Consider the following 19,012-nt stretch of genomic DNA (forward strand, 5'->3'; position numbering starts at 1 on the left):
TGAGGTGAAGTTTACCAGGCTTCTTTGATCCCATATACTGCATGTCTCCGTAGGCAGGAAACCCCTTCTCCATCCCACATTCAAACGCCGCAGCTCAAAACGCCCCTCACACCACCATCTTACTTGCAGAAAGGAAGCACAAACAAGCTTGCTGTCATCTCAACTCTTGCCAAAGTGTACAGCGTGACTCTAGCTAACCAGAGAGTTTTGTGGATTTCCTCCTTCTCTGGTTAGGAAAGCTATGAGTAGATATAGAGGAAGCAACCGCCCAGACAGTGAGGAACAGAGGACTTCAGGGGTTCACATCTGAAAGAGAACTCCCTCAACATTAAAACATCTTCTCAAAGAAAGCTGCGTCACTGCAGGGACATTTCTTCCAGTCCCAGTGGAAGAAATTCTTACTGTGATTATGAAGAAGTGCTAGATTCACGGCTCTCCATTACTCACTGTACACTACTTTCGCTATGCAAATGCTAAAACACATCGTTACACTTTCCTAAGTGTCTGCTCATGATAAGAAAGATAATTCTAATGGCTGTCATGGCAGCTTATAAAAATTCATTTTCTTAGAATGGTTTTCAGCTATGCAAGAAGCCTTCTGAAAGATAATAGTCAAATGAAGGAAGTCATCAGAAACCTTCAGTTTCCCAACTGTACCTGCTTCCTCTGAAACTTGTTTGCAGTCAGACAGCACACTGACATATCAGGGAGTGTCTTCTTCCCCCACAGCAAACAGCTCTTCTGTGTTTCAACATGTTACAGTGAGCCTTTAAAAAACTATCTTAACGTAGGCAGGCTTCTCATGAGTTTGTTTTCATTTTATTCCAATGCAAACCATTTCCAATTTTTTTTCTCCTCAACCACCTCCATGGTTATCAAATAATCTTTCAAGAGCTGATACTTCTGATTAGTTCAGAGCTACCTCTGTGTAAAATAAATTCACCATAATTTATTCATGTCTTAGGGAACAACTGTTTTGAACTGCAGGGATGGAAACTTTCATTTGAACTTAATTACTGAAGAATAAAGGGCTCTTAAGTAGCCAGTCTGCAAAAATCTAATATTCTTTGTGATGGTACACTTCATGTAGTATAATTAGTAGCATTTCCAAGAAATACATTGCTGACAGAGAGTTTGATTTTGCTTATCATAATGCCTAAGGAAATAATATACTTCTATGTAAGTAGAAAACATAATAGTTTCTTTACTATTTCCTTTGATCCATCTCACACAAGCAGGAACAACCAGCCTCCGATATCAAGCCGTTCCACTGTTAAAGTCAGCAAAAGCAAAGATGATTCTACATGCAAGCATTTAAATTCGAATTTTAAATCCATCCCAAGATATAAAATTAATCCGCAGTAGACCATGTCCTTCATGGAAAATTCATCCACTCATTTAGAAAATAATGGGTATTTCAAAAAACTAAGACTGAAGACAATTTTGCCACCTTTAGAATTTTTTTTTTTTAAATCTCATTAGGTTTGATTTAACAAGGTGGTTTAACCTGTGCTAGCTTAAGAAAAGAGTAAGACTGAAAGCCTTTCAATAGTTTCCGGATGCTTAACAGACATGTTGCTTTCCATAGATAATCTCATAACTTTTTCAAATATTTGCTAAAACAAGTTATCATGAAAATAACAAACACAACTTTTCAACTCTTGAAATCTTCTGTAATCTCACTCTTGCTTGTCCTAGCTGTGCATTGGATTCCAGGACTGTTGGAGAATGATATACATCTTATGACAAATTCATGGCTTCTTATACAGTGTTATAAACTTGTCCTTTAATTCCTTCAGTAGAAATCATTTTATGTTTTGCCAATATTTGCATGAAATGATTAAATTAGTTGATAATTGTTTCAATGAAGTAGAATGTATATTTTTTATTTGGACATGTCTAACACTGAAAATTTTAAATTTAAGAAGTTATTTAATAAATGTGAAGCTACTTTATGCTAATCAATATTGACTCTCTCAGTCTTTCAGGACATCAACTTACACATTCTTACCAGGGACCCATAATGTGTATTTTATTTATCTTATTATTAAGGTAAAGACTGCTTTTCAACAAATCTCAAATAGCTTGATGTTGAGAAGTCACTATATTTTATTTACCTTTTTTCAGCTGATGTTTTTACTTTGTTCATATCGGAAACCTGATTCTTCAAATCACCATATCTGATAACCTGGAAGATATTAAACAACTACAAATTATCAACATCTTTTGTTCTTTAATGATGAAATGCTACCACCATATTGGATGTCTCTACACTAGAAATGTTAAATAAGTTAATCCACATTGATTGCATTTCTCCACACTGCCACAAACTCTTCTCTCTTCAATCTATTTCATCCAGCTTTTAGAATAAACTATTGCAATATAACTATGGAGTATGGCTCTGCATCATAATTCAGTCCTACCAAGCTCAGAGAGTCTGATTATAATAAAACAGAAATTTATGTCAGTTACTTAACAGACAATATTTTCATGTCCATGACAGAATTTTATCTAACAAAGCTTTTGCTGAAGCCAGTAAATACGGTTCTTTAAATTTACTTGACAAAGTTGTGAGATGCCACAACATACTTATTTCTGACTGCCATTTCAGGTATCTATAGGATAACTAGGACCAGAGGCACAGTGTGAAACATGGAGTGTTTGGTGTTCTTATTTAAGCAAGACCTGAATACATTTCTTGGACAGAAACCATATCGTGCTAAGGACTCAATTTTCCTATCCTTTTAAGGGCATAGTGTCCTCAGGGTACACTGCTTCCTCAAACAGTGCCTCCAAGCAATTAAGGTTGCAGCCTACAGGACCATTAACTGAACCTCAGTACTTCCATCTGAGATCTAATATGAGTGGCAAATACTCCCACTGTGAAAAAAAAACCCAGTGTCCTCAAAGGGCACAGTGGTTAGTTTTAAGGTAGAAGACAGGGGAAGGGGAAAAAAGGATGTTCAAAGAGATGGATAGTGAGAACGAAGAAGATAAAGCACTTGTTCTCTTGGGAAATGCAGGCAAGAAATTTAGTCAAGCGCACACACACACACAGCCCCCCCAAAGAGAAATCTGTAAGACTTCTCAAAAGTCCTTGTTGTTCAGCACATATAATAATCAGGTTTTTATTACTAGTAAATTCCACTCTGCAATTGCTAAAAGCCTAATGCACATGAAGTATGAAGCAAGCTTATCTCCAGACTTACCTGAAACGAGATTTTTTTCCCATGAGCCAGGAAGCAAATGCTCAGCTTTGCACAAGAATTCCAGCTTGACACAAGATAACAGGTGTCCTAGATTTGTCCAAGTACCCTTCAAGTGTAAACTGTCTTGAATTCCTTTAAAGAAAATGAATAGTTACAAGAGAATAGCTGTGTCCACCACAATGCAGACAATTTCACAAGTTATAAGGTCTGGATTATTCGAACCAGGTTACAGGTCTTACTGGGGGGAAAATATTAGATTCTTGAATTCAAGTAGCCAAGTGCCGTTTTGCTTGCAGCGTTGACCTGCTGTCAGACAGATGATGAACAGTCTGCCAGTGCCAATAGTGTCTACATATTATACTGTACTGAACTGCTGTACAAGCGGAGCCAGCTACAGAGCTGAACTATCTTGAACTGCAAGGTCTTAATTTGTTTTGCTCTAAACTCACCACAAAGTATTTCAGTAAGCACTAATGTGCAAATGCTCCAGGTCAAGGGGAAAAGACAAGCAGATAAGAAAAAGCACAAGAACTTCTGCAAAAAAAAAGTGAGAAGGAGCAGAAAGAAAAAGAAAAGAGAGAAATGCATAGACCAGCAATCCAGAAAGTTGTGGTGGAACATTTATGCATACTAAAGTAACAAAATCTCTCTTTAATATTTTACAAGGTGATGCAAAAAAGCCACTTCCAAACTATTTTAAAAACTTTTAATATTATGCTTATTTTGAATAACGGATTGATAGAAAGGTAAAGGCTGAAGGTGCATGAGTCAATTTAAACATACTTTTTAAACACATTTAATGCCACTTGCCTGCCAGTGGTAGCAGAGCAGAGGGTAAATTAGCACCAGTTCTTCTGCATTTAAGACCAACGACAATTTAAAAAAAAAAAAGCCTCAAGTGGGAGGGGAACAGAGGAGAGCAGGGAGGGTTGACTAGTTCAAGTTGATGTACGCTGGATTCTGTGCAATCTCCCTCTGCCTTTTCACACTGTCTGTGGAACATGATCCCCTCCATCCTCCCACCTGCACACAGGAAACAGGTAGCTTCTTCATAGGAAATTTCTCCAGACAGGTAAAGTTCCAAATCAGAAAGCTGCGCTCACTGTAATAATGCTACCAACACTAAGATAAATTAAATGAACCACAAGAAGTTAGATATAATTTTCATCTTTCCCTTCCTCCACAGAAAAACAAAGATATGCCTTATGTGACATGTATTTGCCTGCCTCCTAGGTGAACTCCTTGTCACCGAGCCACTGACTCACCTTCTCCACTGATCCACCTTTTCAGCCCTGTGAAACTTTGCCACTCACTGGCAAAGCTTGTGCAAAAGGGCAGAGGATACCCCCCCACCCCCAACACTGACCTTTCATTTAAGTTTTGGCATGTGCTGAAATACAACAGAATAACATGGAACCGACTCCTACTTCTTGGATAAATACTCCAACCACAAAGCTACTGTACAAAACAGCGAACACTATCACAAAGCTATTTTCTTTTGCTCAAAACAATGGCTAAAGAAACAAACTAGCACCATTTCACTCAGACCTCACATTCGGGCGTGCCTATCAGGCATTACTGGGAGGGCCTGTTAGACTACAGAGGACTCATAAGGACACCATCTTCCTGAATACTAAATTGATTTATATGCATTAGAAGAACACCAAGATGCTCAGCCTCTCCAAGCCAGCAATAATTCTGATCAGACCTTGTAACAGGATTCAGAGGAAACTTTACTGACACAAGTTAGGTAGCAACCTGCATGGGGGTGAAAAGGGGAATTAGTAATTCTGGTACTGTGCTCTTAATGCTCAATACTAATACACCTGCTAACACAGATGACTGGACCTCAGGGCTTCTGCAAGAAAACTTTAACGGATTATGACCAGGGTCACAGAATCCAGATGTTGCTATCCTCTTCTATAAATAGCCTCAGCCCCAGTTCTTCTCATGTGCATGAAGAAACTTCTAGATTTGGACTTTTCTTTGCCAACTGCCAGGTTTGAGGTTTCCTCCCTTACTGCAACCCCTGAAGATCACACATCAAGTACTCGTGATGTCTCCTATCCAAACTCTTCACTAGGGACACCAGACAAAGCCCTCTTTTTCCTTTGATCTCACCTATCTGTATCTGATCCACAGTCAAAACTGGCTCCTGATTCTTCCAAAAGGACTGTCTCCTTCCCATTTTAGGCATTCATTTCCTTTTGTGATCCTAAATCCACTGCTTTGGGGGAAGAGAAACCTAAAATTCCATCTGTTTCAAAAAATAAGACAATAAATAAAAATCCTCTTCACTAAAATCAGGCCATTGCCTGTCCCACTTCCCTTGTTTGTCTTCTCTCTTAGAGGAATTCTTTTTCATTTTCACGCAAATATCAGGAACTTCACACCACAGTAGAAAGCCACGTAATCATCAAATTTACTTTCCATCATCTACTTAATAATGGAAAGAGAGAATTAAAAAAAAGTAAATGCTACTAACCAAATACTTTGTATGCACTGTCACATAGCTCTTTTTGCCTCTTCTTTAGGATTCTGGTACTTAAACTGGTATATCAGGGGAAAGTGAGTATACTCCTATTTATTGCAGGCAATCGAGGTGGAATTTCTACATGGTCTGAACAGCGATCTTTAAATAAAACTGAAGAAATCAAATTAAACTCAGTACAGTAATGCATGGCTCAAGTGTACCAGCACTTGCAGTTAAGTGTATTCACTGTAAATTGTTTTCCCTTTTATCTCCCATTAATCACTAATGGGCAGTAGAGAAGGCAGACACAAAACCAAACACCAATCCTTACTCTAACTTATAATCATAACAAGAAAAAATGCATAGTCACCATTACAGTATGTCAGCACTGAGCACTTTCGTTGTCATTTTGATAACATCACATCTGAAAGAAATTCTCATATGTTAAACACACAGTAACCTCACATCTGAGGCTCAAAACTTTTATTTTAACCAACAGCAGCTCTGCTTTCATGGTTGCTTTTTTTTTTTTTAAACTTTTTTCTTTTTCACTGAAACTGGAAGTTTTTTATATATACATTTAAAATATATATCTATATTTGGGAATTATACTAGACTGTCTTGCCATCAAGCCCATTTTCTTGCAATGGAAAATCTTGCCAAAAAGTTTTTTTCCAAACAACTGCCATGGAAGACAAATCTATCAGTATCTGGCAAGCTAATGGTAAGCAAAGGGAGCAGTACTAGTCAGACAGGGCAAAATGACTCTGCCACAAAACCAAACATGCTCAGAATCAACATGTACTGAGCACGCCAGATAAAGCCTATGTCTCAAGACCGTGGAGGCTTAAAAAAACCCCAGTTTTCATGCTAAAATTCCATTAGAAGTCTCTCTTAGGGAAAACAAAGATAATCTGTCTGCTACTGAAGCTAGGAGGCATTCTCACTTTACATAAACAGAATTCACATGCTTCAATTGACCAAAACACTTTAACATGAAACTTAACTAAAGTTACACTTTAACATAAGTGTAACTAAAACATCTGAAGTATATTTGTATTTTCTTTTCTTAACACCCCCCCCCCCCCCCCAATAACCACACACAAGAAAAACAAACAAGCAACAAAACCCCAGAAAATAAATTCCTTTAAAAAGCCAGAGGCCTCTGAAATTTACCTGGTTAATACTAGGACTTTCCTGCAAAATACTTTGTAACTACATTTCAAGGATGACAGCTCTTTTCATCAAATGAAACTAGAAAAATCAAAACCAAGTACGGATATGCACAGTTTATTGATACTATTAAAACTGTTCTACTTGCAGTATACTCTATGTTCTGTGTTTTTATTTTCCAGAAACTCATTTTCTTAACTAACATATGTTATATAGAAAGAAAGGCCTATTTTTTGAGTCTGTTCACTATATATTAAAAGAAGGTATTTTATTATCATAAATGAGTTGCAAAAACCACATACCACATCATATTCATGAAGAGACAAAACAAAAGGTCAGTTTCATTGTGTATATCTAGCCTAATAAGTCTGCAAAACCTTTAAGATTGTTCATCTATCTATATTTCCATGTTTTGCTTTGTATTCAAAGCTAAGTGCATCCCAAAGTATTTTCAAAGCCAGAGCTCAGACCTCAGTTATGCTCACCATGGAGTTATTGATTTGAGAGGTTAAAAAAAAGTAACCATGAACAAGTTCACAGCAAATAAGTCGTTTCTTTGCTGTGTACTTATTTATCGGATAGTGGAAGCAAGTAGCCGAGCAAAATCTTTGTAAATGCTACAGTATAAAAAGAAAAAAACTAGCAGGTGAAAAAGGAAGGAATACAAAAGTTCAGAGGGCAGAATTGTGTCAAAAAGCAATGAATTAAAAAATTAAATAGAGAAAACTCTAAGTATGAACCGAGAAAACATGTAATGATTTAAAATTTCATAAATGCTAGGCAGAAAAAACGCTAAATCAAAACCCTCTATGAGATCAGGTGATTGCATTCTGGGGTATGCTTCCAGAAGAAGCTTCTACCTCTCACAGAAGTACATGGGGGTCCCCCCCATTCAGATTAAACCAGAAGCAAACTGGTCTTTGATAGTATGTCATTTTACATACCCCGAAGTCTCAGAAGTTGTTCATAGGTCGAAATATTCTTTTTCAAGACACTGAAAAAGTCTGTTTAAACACAACCATATAAAAAGACTACTGCGTTCTTTGTGGTCTGGGCAATCTTAATTCCAAAATACTGCTTGTGGTTTACTTTTTTAAAAATAGAAGTAAATAGTTTGCAGGAACATACTATTTACCTAAGTAAATTTACACTTGTAGGGATAGGCCCTGTGTTCAAATTTAGGATGAGCAGCAACGTGCGACAGCAAGAGTCACCGTCTCAGTATCAAAAAGCAAACTACTGAGAACACTTGTAGAGAGCAGATCAACACCATGATAGCCAGCATCCTAAATATGGCAAAACCCCACAAATACACCTGCACAATATGGAAAACTGCAGTATGTTACGTGAGATTACACAAGCAACATTCATCAGGACAGCACAGTGCTCTTCCTTTGGCAGCAGTAAGAACTTGCCACTGCTATTAATACAGTGGTGCTGCCTCCACTGTCTCTTCCTCTTGTACCATAAGGAGGACCGTCCCTTTGCAAAGGGCTTAGAAATCATACCTTAAATAACCCCTCTGACCATTTAATCATTTACTCATTCACACATGACATATTGTTTCCCAATTCAGTACCCCAAGTGGCAACTTCCACAAGTATTTTTTTGAAAAACTTTTTTTGACAGAAAACACTTCTATTTTAAAGCCATACAAACTAGCGAAGTTATTGGAAGTGAAGAATTTCCTTAATAAAAAGATGAGACCTGATGTTAGATTAAACTCTCACAGACTATTTTGAGATGCCACAGTTGTTTGTACAACCTGCTTCGTATCCTGAAAGTTCAATCCACAGTACAATACATAAAGTTTTGGTTATCTATAATCCAACTTTAAACTCTAGTGATTGAAAACCTGGGGAAATCCTTCATGCTTCACAATTAAGTTTCAAGTTGGCAAATCCTACATTGTACTCAACCGCAATCTAGTAAACAGAACCCTATACATAAAGAGTTATAACTAACATGGCAGTGAAAATCTGTTTTCTGAAGCTGCCTGTTCCTAGCCCAGTTCCTGAACCTTCTTCTACAAGCACTGGGAAACAAAAATATAGACTTCTCACCCCATTCCTAATCTTACTTTGTGGAAGTCTCATAGAAATTGACGTCCTAGTCTATAGCGCAGAGAGAGACAAGTTTCAGGACCACCTGTTTCTTAAATTAAATTAAATTGTAAATTAGGACAGAATGGCTTCAAGTACACACTAAACAGTTATCTCTTCCTAATAATTTAATATGCAGCAGTACAAAAAGCTTTTGGTGTCATCAAAAAATGATAACGTACCTAAGGATACATTAAAAGTACTTCTTCCATGAGAAAAAGTATGTTCAAGATACTAGAACAACTAGAAATAGTTTTCTTCCAGATGTAATTTTAAGACTTCACGTGGAAATGGCAGGAAAAAAAACATTTATATTATGACAACAGCTAACCAACTCCTCTAAGGAGCAAAAAAAGTCTTAAGTTTTTGCTGGAAGAGAGTCTAATTTTGGAATTCAAAATAAAATGAAAAGGCTAACAACCTGTTTTAGTCAAAGAAAAAATACCTCTGAAAATCAGCTACTGCCTTTTCCTTGTACCCTTTGCTATAAATATAGTAGGAAACAAAAAAGTCAGCTGATTAGTTTACCCATTGCTGCATTATAGCAAAGTGCTGAGTTTTTGATATGACTAGATAAGCTACAGTATATAATCAGACATTCAAAATGACATACATAAAGCTTCATAGAAGACTGAAGCACCAAAGCCCTGTACAGCAGCTTGCCAAGTCACGCAGACAATTACCACCAGTCCACTTAACTGTAAAAACAAAATCTGATACATGTAGCCAACAAAAGCTGTAAATATCTAATAGTGATTCCCTTTAAAAAAAAAAAAAAGAAAAAGAAAAAGAAAGGGAAAAAAAGCATTTATCAGGAAAAGAGCAAAATAAGAAAACTGTACTTCATTTCTTGTCTGGAAAGAAGCTCCTAGAAAGCTACCGGCACGGCAAGCATAAGGTTACTCCTCAAGACACAACAAACTTGCCATCACCAGGCTCACAGAGTATCACATTCAAAGCTTGCATGATTTAAGTTGACAGAAACATTGCAGAAGTCAGCTACTTCTTGCCCAGCTAGCATAACCCTTTCATCAGGTAGAAGGTGAATAGCACAGGGAGGGAGGGGGGGGCAACAAAAATAGCCAGGAGGGAAAGGACAATCATAGCAGAAACTAAGCATTTCCCTACACCAAAAACTGAACAAGAACTGGAAACCCAGTAACTTTCCCCAGCTCTTGGAAATGCTTCATTGATACAGTGCTAAATGTCAGAGGTGCTTTGCAGCACCTAACCCAGTAACGGCTCCTTTGGCTTACACTGTCTTGATGGCTAAGGTCAGTAAAGAAATCAGCCCAAACATCTAAACCTGGTAGTTCACCAGCTGAGTTAAAGCAAACCTTCAAGCCTGGTTTTAATCCAGAAAGAAAAAAAAGAAAAGAAAAAAAATCTGTGGCTCCACACTGCAGATTTCTCTACTCAAATATACTTCCAGCCCTTCAACCTCATTAGTACGCAGAAACACAAATCATCTCACAATCCATAAAACTCTCAGCAACCATTCTCACTTTCAAAACCTTGATTTGTACCATTTAGCTTACGAATTATACTTGCAGCAATTAAAATGGTATTATCTACCTCCAGTACACAAAACCCTGGACATCCTGCTTCTCATAAATCGTTAGGTTTTTTAAAGATGTAGTGAAAATTTTTATGTGCCTTTTAATGTATTAAGCTTTTAGGATGACGGTTTCAGGACTTTCATCTCTGCAGCTGTTGCAAAAGAAAGGAAGGATGCTTGGGTACTTCCCTCCTGCCCCCCTACTTCCAGTCTTTCCATGTCTAACTGTTACAAAACTGTATTTCCAAACATAAACCATGCTGAATCGTCCTTGTATCCAGGACACACACTGAACAGTTCATAATCTTCTTGGTGCTTAGCACAGGATATTGGAGAGTTAAGCTGTGGATAGTGGCAGGGCTTGAAAACATGCCCAGAGATACACTGCCATTGCAAGTCCCTCCTAAGCAGTCATCCAAGCAGCTGCCTTGTTCAGCACTCCCACTCCAAGAAACCTGACTTCCCCTCTAAGTTGTTTAAGGAGTTTAAACACTTCAATTACTGCAGTTATATTCCAGGGCCAGGGTGACTTAAGCAGCATTCAGTTCTTTTGGACATTAGCAACTCATATCACAGGAGCAATCTCCTAAGAGCAAGCAGCTTGCAGATACTGGAATTCAAGGAGAAGTTTCAACTAACATATTGAGAGCCAAAAAACAGGTGGTTCCCAGATATGTCCAGCAGAGTATCACCGTGAATTTTAAAGACTGCAAAATCTCTACTCATTGCTCAACACACATTGCTGACAAGTTGTTGAGTGACAAGCTGAATGCCTTCCCTAGACTAAAACCTAAACATGGGGTGAAATAGTGAGCACCTTCTGTAAGCCAAGAGGACTTCAGAGAGCCTTCTCCCGAGTTTTTCCTCTCTAATTGTAGCTTCTCACACATAATTTCAGGGAAGTTGCTCCCAGCAGCAGTAAGATAACTAATATAAACCAGCTGGTTGTGTGTTACCAACCAGTACCAAGACAACTGAATATTTTTCAAGTTAAAAAGCTTCCATATGGAAGGCAATTCATGAATTTCTTGAATATGAAAACTTTAAGTATGAGCATTGCCATCTCCAAAACCTGAACTGAAAGCTTAGCCTGACATCGGGTATCACTTCACACAAACATAGATCAGGTATCACTTCACATGCTAGGACTACTCCTTGGTTTGGGATCCTTTCCTCCCTTTTTGAAAAACAATAAAGAGAGAAACTTATTTTTATGAAGCTTTAAAAAAAAAAAAAAGGCACTTCCCTTAACTTATGCTGGCATTAAAAAAAAAGAAATCACAGTAGTGAATTGAGAAGTCAGAAACTAACAATAAAAATTTGTTCTGCTGAAATAGGAACATGCAATGAAATTATCTTGATGTTAAAGAGGAAGGTCTCCAGAAAAGATTCTTTTGCCACTCCCCAGCCCAAAAAATAAAAAGATGCTCCAGCACAGACTAGCACTCACAATGCATATCATGAGGTATAATTTCCAGAAAAAGTCTTAGGTCACAAGTATGATTTCACTGAAGGATTAACCAGAAGGTGGGGCTATCCCATCAGCACCATCCTGTCACCCATCATTATATGCAGCAGCAAAACACACACAGAATGCTATCTGCAAAACAGGGAAGCCTTTTCATGAGATATAACCTACAAAGGTAGTTCACACACATATTTGTCTAGAAGAACATCATTAGTCGGAATACACTCGTTGGAGAGCTAATTCCCTCATGACAGCAAAATAAATACACAAAAATCAACATTCATACTACAAGGCTATACAGAAGTTTCATAGTGTCTTTACACCATACAGGTGCACAGAAGAATCTCATCTCTGCCTATGACAGAAAGCTTACAGCTGTAAGCATACACAACAAAAGTCCATCCAGGTCAGGGTCCCTAAACATCTCACAACGCTCAGTGCCTGAAAACAGGATACGCAGAAGAAAAATACCACTCCACCCCCTATTTCTCAAATTCTCTGTGTCAAGCATTTGAACCAACACCTAGAGAAATACTTGCTATGCTAGATTTCCACAACTGTAAGAGGAGACAGGAAGAGAAAAAAACCTCAAATGTTAATAAACTCCTACCCAAGGAGCGTTAAGTTAAACAGACGTTCAGCAGACTATGCCGCATGGCCCATCAACCACGGGTTATTCCAGCCGCCGTGTCTTCCACGCAATAGCCATACTAGTTATCCCGCCCGGCAGGGAGGGCAGGGGGCCACACAGCCACGGCGTTACGAGGACAGGGGCTCACCCACAGCCCTGCCGCTCCGCAGAGCGTGAAAGTTTCGCTGTAACGCCGCCTCGCACCGCCGGGAAGCCTGTCTGACCGGGCCGCGCACCGCACTGCCCGGCGCGGACGAAGACACACACCGCGCGGGCACCGGCGGGCTCGGCGCCGCCAAGCCGCCAGCTCCACCCCCTGCCGCGGGCAGACCCGACGCCCCGGCCAGGCCCCGAAGCCAGGCACCGCTCCTACCGTAGGGCCCGTAACCATCTCCGCAGGTGGGAACACGCAGGGCGCGGCTCCCGGAGAGAGCTGCCGTGGATGTGCGTCCCCACGCACACCCGCCGCTCCCCGAGACGGACCCGCCGCCCGGCACGGCGGGAGCCGGCACGGGGGAGAGCCGGCAGCCGGGCGGCACCCACCCCGCCCCGGTCCCGCCCCGCGGGCGCCTCGCCTCGCCTCGCCTCGCCCGGCGCGGCCCTGCCCTGCCCCGTTGCGGCCCGGCCCGCGCTGCCGAGGGCGATGCCCGCCCGCGGGGCTTCACCTTTGCGGCCGCCGCCGTCCCGAGAGCCGGGGCTGCCCCGCAGCCTCCCTGAGGGACGGCCGAGGCGGCAGGAGGGGTGCCCCTCACCCCGCGGCGCTCAGGGGGGGGCGCCGTGCCGCGCCGGGGCGGCGGCTCCGCGCTGCGGCCCCGCCGTCCTCATGCGAGCGGCGGCAGCAGGAACCTGCCCGCACCGCAGCGCGTCACCGTCCCCCCGCCCCGCCGCGCCCCGGCCTCGCGCAGGCGCCCGGCGCCGCCGCCGGCGGGGGGAGCGCGGTGCCCGGCCTGTGCGGCAGCGCTGCTGCGCGGCCCCTGCCGCCGCCGCCGCCGCCCAAGGTCGAGGAGCGGAGCCGGCGGCTGCTCGCGGCGGCGCCGGAGGAGGCCGCGAGGGGAAGCCGGGAAGGTCTTCACCTGGCCACGGGCCGCCTTCTCCCGGCCCGCCCCAGGTGCCGTGCTGCTGCGGGCCTTCCCCGCGGCCGCTGAGGCGCCTCGCCGGCGGCCGGGGCCGGGTGGCGAGGGAGGGTGCGGGCTGCCTCAGGCGGCGGCTGCACGACCCGGGAGGTGCGTGGGAATCGTGGCTGCAGGATCAGCGTGACCAGGCGCGTGAATCTGCCTCGCCGGCAGCGGCACCCTTGACACCGGCCGCTCGCATCTGAGCGTTCCTTACTCGCTTGCTGCGCTTCCCCCGCCCAGCGGAACTTTCACACCCCCTTTTTCATGGCAGGTGAGTACTCGCAGCTGCAGTGAAGCCATAGCTCCCTACTGCCTAGGGCACGGAGGAAGCACTGACGCAAGTTAAGAAAACTCGGGTCAGTGATTTGTAAAAGCCAAAGGCTTCATTCTCTTTTTCCCCCCTCTTTCCCCTCCAGATCTTTCCAGAAGGGAAATAGTACTTCATACACTTAAAAACCATTACATTTTATGGCAAATTAACCTCTATGTGCCCAGTTTTGAGCCACTTGGTAGCACTGATGACTTCTGAAAGTGGGCAATTTCATCTCCCTCCCCGACACTTCTTAATCCGTAACAACTAAGAAGTAACATTTCCTTCGTCATGAAGTTCCTCAAATGAAGAAAGGAAACTGCCAACAATTCTGAGGTCAGATCTTTATAGCGATAGTTTGCAAAACTTACAGAGGAGAAGCAGCCCTTTAGTGATGGCTGATAAACTGAAATCCAGTTCAGATCTCATTTCTACCAATAATAGCTAATGATAAAGGCACAGTCCCTAATAGAAATACACAACGTTCATTTCCCAATAACACTGTGTAACCAACCACGAAGTTACCCGTTCTAATTCTTACTTGGTAAAAAGCAGATTTCAGATCCTTTAAATTGTACACATTTATTAATCTTGCCTTTCACAATACATACACCTGGCTACAGCACTTGCAACTACTGTCTTACACACCATGATTTATTCCACTCACAAAGACAGGAACAAAGATATCCAAGACTTTTCTACTGTCTAGGCAGTAGCTGTGCATTTTGGCTGACAGCTGGCTACTCTTCCTTAGGGCTGATTCACCTGAAAAATTGTTTATAGTTACTGCTTGTTACTCCTTTAACTCACATGGTGTTACAGTGTTAGAAAGGTAAGTTCTGCTTATCATCCATGCAACGGTTCCCAGATAATCTGCACAGAGAACAGACACATCTGCACCTTCCAGACACAGAGCAAAGCTGCTTTGCTGGCAAGTCAGCAGAAGCTGCACAAGTTAGGAGCAGGGGACTACTTTTGTGTAGCTGTGACAGACGGGAGATACGAGTCCTCCTGTCTGGGTCTGGTTAAATACAGTGTGTCTAGCTAACTGGCATCAGCCAATTTCTACCCACTACATCAGGAAAGCCAACTAGAGTTTTTGGTGGAGTTAATTCAAGTTTAAAGTGCTATAACAGATTATTTAGTCCATTATCATATAATTTATCCATAAATGCTTGATTACGTTTTCTTAAGTCCCCTTCCCACCATATTAACATGAATAGATGGAAGCGATTAAGGCATATAACCTGTCGTCCTTGATTTTATTATTCACTTGGTCTCTCTCCAGCAAATAATTCAACATTAATTATGCTTCCTAGAACTTGTAAACCTATGGGTTACGATCAGAAAACACACATGTATTTGGAAGGAGATTCCTCCCTCTCCTACCTTACAAGTTTCTCCAGTCATCTAGTGTGAACGAGAAGAACGCAGAGAATCAGAATGCAGGAATTTACCAGCACATTGGCAACGGGTAGGAAGAGTCTCACTTGTTCCATAACAGCGGTCACATTGGACGATGATTAAGAGAGAATACTTTAAAACAGCAAACAGTACAGCTGCAAGTTTTCTGTGAAGTTCTATTGATGGAATTATTTTAAATGCATAACTTTGTCTACAGCAAAGCAGAAGACATGGAATAAACTCAAGTATGACTCAGGCAAAGACAAAAATAGTGTCAGACAGGCTCTGGCAAGTAAAGCGCAAATAAGGGGGGGTGTAGATAAAAATCTCTCAATTTTTTTAAAGCTGAAGTCAAAGGCAGTTAAGTTAGTTAAGGAAATATTTTTAAACAGCTCTGTATGTGTCCTGGTACATGACAAAAATAAGTAAAAATATGAGAATGCTCTACTGAAGAAAGAGTACATGGCAGATTGAATTAATTTAAGACTGGCAAAAAGTCTAATTTCATTTAAGAAAAAACGAGTGATAGTAGTGTGCCTAATAAAAATACTTGCATTGGTTACTGAAACCCATTGACTTTTCTCACTGTTAATGTAAACAGTGCAGAAGATAAGTTTTCTTTCTTTGGGGGGGTTGCATTTACCTTAACTATTTTGACCCAAAGATTGTTCTGTGCAGAACTATTTTTACTAGCAAAACATCCATTTATGGGAAGTTAAAGGTCATTGATTTATTTAACCTAGGGTTTTGGGGGGTTTTTTGGCAGACAAAGCGATTCGCAGTTTAGGATTTATTTCTACGGAGAACAAGTTTAACTTTAGAAAAGTTGACTCTGGTGTACAAATGCAGTAGCAGGCCAGTGCTGTTCTTATTTACATAATAATTCTCACTGATTCAGATGCCGTTTACTTACATGAGACTGCAGAAATCTGCCCTAGCTTTGTTTGTTTTCAAACACATTACTGTGTGCAAAAGTGAACCGTTTATCCATTGAATCTTTTTTAAAGATATACTTAAAAATAACGTTAAACAGAATACAATTCTAAACATTTATCTGATGCTATGAAGTTAATATAATAGTTCATTATTCTTCTGATTTCACAAAATTTTACAACATTTCAAGTAAAATGTTTAACAGGCACACAAGACTATAACAAGCAATTAACATTTTATTTAGCCAGAGAAAATCATAAATCTGTGGTGTTTTGAAAATAAGGTGATGGCAAATTATATTGCCATTAAATGAAAGCTTGACGGGGAGCCAGGCACTCTTCTCTGAAAATAGCAGCAACAGTAATGCTGCCTTGTGGAGCAGAATGGGTTCCATGCAAAATTAAGTCTCTGATTTTGGTATTTGTAGCAAATTCAGTGATAGGAATATACTTCTTAACAGGACAATCCAAGCACTTAGAAAAAAAAGTAACAAATACATGTCAATCTACACACAATATCGAAAGGCAAGGACATCAGAGGTGTCCATCAGCATAAGCTACAAAGGCAGCTCATACGTTTACACAAATCACATAGCTTTCATTTAGTATTTCTGACAAGGCAATACAAGCAATGAATCAAGTAACAGATCGCTAATGTTTATGCAGAGGCACAAGTTTTCAGACAAAGACAGGCGCCCCGCTCCCAACTGCATGTTTATAGTCTGTTACATCAACTTTTACTACTACGTCAGCAGTACAGTATGACTTCCAGGATCAGACCATACAGCTAAAATAAGCACAAATAATATTAAAAGTTAATGGTTATCCCCTCTGGGAGCAGGAAACACAAGGAGAGTAAGAAAAAGCTCTTCAAAATACTTTAATGGGCTAGCAAGGTGTAAGCATTATTAGATCTTATCCTCTTCCTTTGTAATTATCACCTGGCTACTCATTGTTTCCTATTAAATCTTAACCAGGACTAGTTAAATCTGCCTTGCCTGTTTCTATACTCCCATGTACTGAACATATCCAGTCAGTTCCAGATAATGAACACAACTACCAGCTCTCCTCAACTCTGAAAAACAATCACTCCCTCATTTGAAAGCCAACACTTATCTCTACATAGACACTGGAGAATTTGTTTTTGGCTCTTTATCTCTAGATATGTCATTCCTCCCTAGCCATTAGAACACTTGGTACTTTTCCAGCATAGCCTCTGTTCTTTTTCACCTTTGAGAAGATCTTTTGTGCTCCGTTACATGTGTATTTCAATGCATACAAAAGCATTTCAGTTCAACTTCACATCTGTGGTTCATTCAGCTACTCTTGGTTTTGTAATACGACAAATGAAACAACCCATCAATATTCTTTGCACAGAATAATTCAGAATGTATAGATTTGTACCCTGGTGGAGAGTTTCATCTAAGTGTTCTGGGGACTAGGGGTAGGAAGGAGTGGGTGTTGTTTTTCAGGGCAGGAAGGGTACAAATTTCTGAAGTGATGCACCATGTTTCAAAGGCTCATACCAAGTCAGCCACTTTGTTCCATATGCCTACTGACAATCACATTTAATTTATATATGCAGGATATTAATGAAAAAAAAAAAAACCCCACCAAAACCAATAGTGAATCTCATGTGTTTCAGTCAAACAAGAACCTCCATACTCACAGTTAAAAAAAAAAAAAGAATTTATGCATATCATTTAATTTGTGCCCTGAGGGCAACATGTTGCTACTTCTTCATATCCTGACTACTATCACAGGTATTTTTAGTTATATTAGTGCACCAGATTTTGACAGCTTATATTAGGACAAAGTTGTCAGCTAAGTACTATGAAGCTGCAAACTGGGGCAGTTTTTCAGGTTGTTTTTGTTTTTAAACAGGCCCTTAATATGGAATAGCCTGTGGTAAATTCCTTCATATACAGGCAGATTAAAGAACAAGAATTAAAACAGACTTTGGCCCAGCTGAAGGTCACCTTCTCTCTATTTATCAAAGTATTTGCATATTTTCACATATCTCCGTTTTCCTTTTCTCCCTGCACCAATTACTTCCATTAACAAGGGCATCCAAGGCAATGGTAATTTCCTGAAAAATCAGCCATACTTTAAGCAAGGCAAAAGGTAAAATATAATCTTAAAAAATGACTATGAGATACCTACTGCTTGGGGGAAAGCTAACTGAAAGTAACTTGCAGCAGGTGACCTCTGCAAGTCACTTTCAGAGTGACTTCACTCTGTCCGCAATGGACTTAAGACACTTCTTGAGGGAGAGGAGGGTTCTCTGTGTTATTCAGAAAATGATAAACAAATGATGTAATTTTGTACAAACAGGTCATATGTAACTCTACACACTTAAGATTCTTGATCCTTAGAGCAAACAAAGGAGACCTGTCTCTTAAGTCTGCTTCCATTTATTTAGCATGTTTTAAGAATAGCATCCAGAGCGTGAGAAGAATACACTATAAATAGACAAAACTTATTGGTAAATCATGTTGTTCCATTTGATTTAATTAACCTTTGTGCGCACAGTACTTCAAAGACTACAGAAGCCTTCTTGCTTATGCCTGTCAAAATTCCTTTTACAGGATTTTTTTTTTCTTAAGCTGAACAGTAGAGGACAAGTTTGCTCATTTC

The 19,012-nt window shown here is 40.5% G+C and overlaps 2 protein-coding genes across 9 annotated transcripts in view; one reads left to right on the forward strand and one right to left on the reverse strand.

Annotated features, from left to right (window-relative positions):
* The window catches only part of AGTPBP1 (ATP/GTP binding carboxypeptidase 1), a 75,423-nt gene extending 61,917 nt beyond the window's left edge, over window positions 1–13,506 (reverse strand). For 5 of the 8 annotated variants that reach the window (XR_012779011.1, XR_012779010.1, XR_012779009.1 and 2 more), the window contains exons 1-3: window positions 13,280–13,506; window positions 3,210–3,341; window positions 2,118–2,188 (exon numbers count right to left, since the gene is read on the reverse strand). Coding sequence is in view for 5 of the 8 variants with exons in the window: in XM_075527155.1 (XP_075383270.1) it covers window positions 2,118–2,149 (32 nt within the window). In the remaining 3 variants the exon portion in view is untranslated. Of the gene's footprint in view, window positions 1–2,117; window positions 2,207–3,209; window positions 3,342–12,987; window positions 13,059–13,279 lie in introns of those variants that run through there. The other 3 variants (XM_075527152.1, XM_075527154.1, XM_075527153.1) reach the window with 3 other exon arrangements.
* Window positions 13,507–13,550: 44 nt separating this feature from the next.
* NAA35 (N-alpha-acetyltransferase 35, NatC auxiliary subunit) overlaps window positions 13,551–19,012 on the forward strand; it is a 36,599-nt gene continuing 31,137 nt past the window's right edge. The window contains exon 1 of the mRNA XM_075527166.1: window positions 13,551–14,000. The gene's annotated coding sequence lies outside the window, so the exon portion shown is untranslated. The remainder of the gene's footprint in view (window positions 14,001–19,012) is intronic.

Source organism: Mycteria americana, chromosome Z (genome assembly GCF_035582795.1).
Source record: "Mycteria americana isolate JAX WOST 10 ecotype Jacksonville Zoo and Gardens chromosome Z, USCA_MyAme_1.0, whole genome shotgun sequence".
Lineage (NCBI taxonomy): Eukaryota > Metazoa > Chordata > Aves > Ciconiiformes > Ciconiidae > Mycteria > Mycteria americana.